At 34.6% G+C, this 5,915-nt stretch overlaps 1 protein-coding gene across 1 annotated transcript; it reads left to right on the plus strand.

The window, feature by feature from the left end:
• The first annotated feature begins 3,271 nt into the window (after nt 1–3,271).
• On the plus strand, nt 3,272–5,442 carry LOC149213378 (disease resistance protein Roq1-like). Its single transcript, XM_089389008.1, has 3 exons — nt 3,272–3,777; nt 3,870–5,001; nt 5,161–5,442. The coding sequence occupies exons 1-3, from the start codon at nt 3,272–3,274 to the stop codon at nt 5,440–5,442; spliced, it is 1,920 nt and encodes a 639-aa protein (XP_089245134.1).
• The last annotated feature ends 473 nt before the right edge of the window (nt 5,443–5,915 follow it).

Consider the following 5,915-nt stretch of genomic DNA (forward strand, 5'->3'; position numbering starts at 1 on the left):
TATACAAATGGATATATTTCCTTAAATATGAATAGTGTTAGATGAGGAAGATAATGATATATTTTTTTATATCATAATGTGAGCTAACGAAAACCTTTGATATCGTGAAGGGTATGGATTAGTGTGGTGAATTTGAAGATTGTGTTATAGCATTACTGTAATTTTAAGCCCTTGCTTGTTTTTCGTTAGTTATGTTTTCTCTAAATGGTTATTCTTCAAGTATAATGGACTCCAATTGAAATACAAGTTTAGGTTTACTAAAATGTGCAATGAAATAATTGTGGTTAGTAAATTGCGTTTTATACGCTAGAGAAACTGTTTTAGTTATTAACTTTATTTTAAAAATAAAATAAGATGTGTTTATATTTTTCTCCAGACAAAATGTGTTTATTTTGTTGAAATACATAATTTTTATTTGTTTTAAGTGTGAATAATTAGTTGAAGCCCGATTTTATTTTTGGAATTGGTTAGATTTAATTGTTGTGAAATATATTCTCTAACTAATTGACTTCCTGAATTGGTGTATGGTTGAGATATTTACTTAGCTAGTTGCTGTGCAATCAAGATAGTTTCTTTATCTTGAGATAACACTTACGTATTTATAGGAAGAAATGCCATAGTGAAGAAAGTGCAAGTGAAGATGTGATCCCTAAAGTAGCAGAAAAGAATAGTTAATGATAGTGTATACGGAAGTGATGAAGATGATAGCATTGGAATCCAAATGATGATGGACAATGAAGGTAAACATTTGTGAGTGTTTTGGAATAGGCTCAAGTTCATATTATAATGTGAATCACACATTGTGTTGTAAGCAAGTGTATAGTACATCATGTTTGGGTTGATGTATTGGTCATAGAGAACCTTAAGGTCTATACATGGTACCTCCATGGATGGAGTATGAGAACTGTATGTACCTAATTCAATGATGATGTAAGCCTGATGAGGCATGTATACCCCTAAAATTTGTCACCTTGTAATGTTCGTGGTAATATGGCAATCTAAAAACCAATTTTTAGTGCAGGTTTATGGTAAGATAGAAACCACATGATAGAGGAAATTTTATGGTCAACTAGAAGCCACTTGATGTGTTGGTGCAATGGTTTGTGGTCATCCAAAACCATTCGTCTGTTGTTTGTGGTAAGTAGAAACCGTGCGAGGAATGTGATGAAGAAACACAAGTTTGCAAGAGATAAGGAGCATAGGGAGGGGGATTCTTGTGAAGTCTTTTATTCCTTGGGATTTTGTTGTAGGAGCATTAGGGGCATGGTTGAAGGTAAGCCAAAAAAACCTAGAGCATGGTAAGAAGAGAAAACCCAAGATGATGATCATGGTGATGTAGGGGAGTATAGGTACAGGTATGAATATATGTGATTCAAGGATGGTTGAATGAACCATGTATGTGAATAACATCCTAGTATATCAACAGTTGTAGCGATTGGTTACCCATGCATTTCGGTGAATGGTTGTTTCTTTATATGTATGTCAATGTTAGGTTGAACCACAGATAGAATTTCCTAATAAGGATGTGCTTCAGTTCATAGTGGATCATGTGTTGTAGAGGAGTACATATTTGTGAAGAATCACTTGATTGAAATTAAGACAAAAAGTAGTGGTTAAGTGGGAGAGTTGGTGTATATAACTCCTACTTGTCTTATGTTTGACATTTGATCACAAAAGGCGACAATCCCTATTATTTAGGAGTTGGTTAGATCTAGTTGGTGTAAGAGATATTCTTCAACTAACTAACTTCCTAAATTAATGTATGGTTGAGATATTTGTTCAACTAATTGATTGTGAGATCAAAAAAATTTCTCTATCTTATAATAACACTTTTATATATATAAAATTATTTATTTAAATAATTAATAAAATATGACTATAAACTTTTTAATTTCATTTAAATAGTTTTAATTCAAAAATTATTTGAAAAAGAGCAAAATCACAATCAAAAATAAAAAATAACCATATTTTTTTTATTTCAATTATATATATTTAAAAAATTTATGATTTACTTTTTAAAAATAAAAAGTAAAACATACTCTTGGTTTTAACTATATATATTAAAAATTCTTTGAAATTCAAATATTCATGATTTTAGTTTTATCTCGAAACCATAATTATATTTATAACAACATTCAATAGCATATCTGCCAAAAACATTTTGTAGCGATAGTGGAGTGCGATCTTAATAATTTTGTTTGTATGTCAATGTCTTTTACAACATCGAAATTTAAAATATTATTAATAATTAATTTTTATAATTTTATTTAAATTTTTGTAATTGTTTTATATAAAGTAAATATCCATTTTTGCTATTTATATAAATTTTAAAATATAAATAAATATTAAATAATTTATATTGATGTTTAATTTATTTTAATTAAGTGAATAGTTTTAATGGCTAAATATTTTTAAACATAAATTTAATAAGATTCATTTTTTAATTTGTAAGTTTCTACAAATTTAAATTTAATTAGGTTCATGGATGGGGATGACTCTAAATTTAAATTTAATTATATTTATCCATTAATATAATATAATGACAACTTGAATTACGAAAATAGTTTAAATTTAAAATTAATTAAATACAAAACGTAGGTATCATTACATTACATTAAATTTTTTTACTTTGATTACCTAATTCTTCACAGGCAAGGCCCAATTAAAAATTTAATTTACAAGATATACCACATACAAAATATTCGTGTAAACACGGATTATATTGTTAGACTTGACAAGTGTGGTCAACATATTTATTTATTTTTCTTTAAAAGACACTTAGTTACTCGGAAGAAACGATTGAGGTTGACGCGATATTTGAACCCAAACTTTATCGCTGCTTTTGAGTTGGACATTTTGTCGGATATACGCTACTTACACGGAGAGCATCTTAAACTTTATTTGCACACTTACACTCTCGATCCCCCGTACTGAAAATGGGTATCACCCAGGAACGTTTTATCAGTTCAATGCTTGACACTTGTACATCTCCATATGGAATTAAAGAAAATTATGAAATTTATCTCAATGGATTGCTTCCGCTTTTATCCGGTGAATGAGTTGTCTTTTTCATACGAGTTGCAGAATGCACCTAAATAGGGCTGAACCGTTGACCGCGTGTATGTATATATATCTGCACTACAATATTTTTCATTCCAATCTTTACAAAGTTTCTCTGCGCTTCTGAAACTCCTAAACTAACATAATTCCTGTCAACTTGCATCCCTTCGACCCATTAGTGCCCGTTTCTATCTATACATTCCAGTTGGAAATGGCCTCCACCTCCACTGCTGTCAATCTCCCCACCAATTCTTGTTACGAGGTCTTCCTCAACCATCGTGGTCCGGATACAAAAAATACCCTCGCCAGCTACCTTTACCGTCGCCTGGTTTTGCATGGATTCCGAGTCTTTTGGGACAAGGAGGAAATGCAAGTGGGTGATTCTTTAACTTGTCAGATACAAGACGCTATTAAAACCGCTTATGTCCATGTGGCTATCTTCTCGCCCCGATATGCACAATCTAAATGGTGTCTCGACGAGCTCCAGCTGATGGTGGAGTCGGGAAAGCCTATTATACCTGTATTTTACAATATCCATCCCTGCGAGCTTAGACGGACACAAGGCGAAGGAGTGTATGCTGAAGCCATAAGCAACCTCGAAAAGAGGAGAATTCATGACTCTCAACCACGTTACGACTCTGCCACCATTGAAAATTGGAGGACTGCTCTCTCTACTGTTGCAGGAATAGCTGGGCTAGAGCTGGAGACGTTTAACGGGTGAGAAGTCGAACTTCCCTCTATCAATTCAATATGTAAGATTTTATTTGTTTTCTAACTATTAGTTTTTATATTTCCTTGTGAATAACTAGGGATGAGGGAGAGCTAGTCGATGCAGTCGTTGATTCTGTGTCGCAAAAGCTGAGAGGAACCCACCGCTTGGATGTTGCAGAACATCCCACCGGTTTTGATGAAAAGATTGAAGATTTTGAAAATAAAGTCTTGTTGGTGCAGCGGCAGCAGAGTGACAGACCCCGAGTCATCGGGATCGTAGGCATGGGTGGTATTGGGAAGACAACTTTACTTAAAGAAATTTTCAATAGGAAGAAGTGTGAATACAGTAGATCTTGCTTCTTATCTGATGTGAGGGAGAATGCACGCAAAGCCTCTTTAGAATCATTGCAGAAGAAACTTCTTGAGGGATTGACTCAAAGAAATGAAAGAATAGAATGTGTTAGTGAAGGAATAGAGCTGCTTAAAACCCGTCTCTCATCTTTGCAAGCATTGGTAATTTTAGATGATGTAGATCATGTTAATCAGTTAGATGCACTTCTCAGGCCAATTCGAGATGTTCTTCAATCCAACAGTTTAATATTGATTACATCTCGAGACAGAGATGTTCTCACAAGGTCAAGAGTCGAAGAGTCATCGATTTATAAGTTAAACGGCCTTAATCCACAGCATTCCCAAGAACTCTTCTGCTTGCATGCCTTCCTCCAACGCCATCCACCCCCAGGATTTGAAGATCTAGTGAATAAGTATTTAAAGGCCTGCAATAGACTACCTTTGTCGTCGTTAAAAGTGTTCGGAGCTCTTATTTATGGAAATGATGACAAGTCTTTTTGGGAAGACCATTTGGAAAGACTTCAACAAATACTTCCAGATGACATACAAGAGAGTCTTCGAGTAAGTTACGATAAACTTCAGATGGACGAAAAAGTGATATTCTTAGACATTGCATGCTTTTTTATAGGAACAAGAAGGAGTATGGCAATAATGTTTTGGGAGGGATGTGGGTTGAAAGGCTCGCTGGGGTTTCGAAGTCTACTAAATAAGAATCTTGTGGAGCTGGAAGCTATCAGTGACCGTATCAGTGGGAATGAAGATGGGATTAGAATGCACGATCACTTGAGAGATATGGGAAGACATCTTGCTAACTATTCAGGATTGCCGCGTCGGATTTGGCGGACAGAGGACTTCGAAGATTTGTTGCAGCAATCATCTGTAAGTAATCAATCATTCTCTCTGCAATATATATTATCCAATATAACCTGGGTACAGCGTTTTTGTATGTAATTGCTTTTCAATAATGAACAGGTAGTAACCGAATATATAACCTGGGTACAGCGTTTTTGTATGTAATTGCTTTTCAATAATGAACAGGTAGTAACCGAAGTGCGGGGAATTAGCCAAAGAGACGAAGTTCCATCATTTTCAGGTTGCAAAATTAGGAACTTGCAACTTCTTGATATTAACTGTAGCTTGTGGCCAGATGGTTTCTTGGAAATTTTTATGAATGCACTGCAGTCACCGAATCTCATATGGCTTCGCACGGACAACCGCACCTACTCTCGCCTGCGTTCTTCGTTTCCATTGACAAAGTTAAGAGTTTTAGAAGTGTTCGAGGAGTTTAGTGCGGACGATATTGCAGTCATTGTGGCATGAAGAATCGCAGGTAAATAGATATTCGTTGAATTAAAGCGAGTATATTTATTTTCTATTATAATACGGCCCCAGAGGGTCTCGTCTCTCCAATGAATTCGAGAGGGTTTTATTTATTTTCAAGTGCCAGAATATATTACTGGATCAAATCCAAGGGTTTTGTGTAAAATTTCTATTAACAGCCCAAAGATCATCAATACTGAATATTTCACAACCAGAACTTAATATGATAGATGATAGATGACATACCTTGATTAACAGCGGAAGATGTAATGGCTTCCATCTACTTTGATACTGTTCCTCTTCTTCAGAATTCGGTTTCTCTCCTCTTGCCCTCACTTCCTTCATGTGCTTCTTGATGGAGAAGAATGCAACTCTTGTGTGTGGGAGAGAGAGGACCTAATCCTTTATATATATTTTACTCTTAATCTGGTACGTCCATCATATACCAATTCAACGCTTAAGATCTAATGCTT

The sequence above is a fragment of the Pinus tabuliformis genome, chromosome 1_1 (assembly GCF_031772625.1).
Source record: "Pinus tabuliformis cultivar Carrire ecotype Pingquan chromosome 1_1, CPIR1, whole genome shotgun sequence".
NCBI lineage: Eukaryota > Viridiplantae > Streptophyta > Pinopsida > Pinales > Pinaceae > Pinus > Pinus tabuliformis.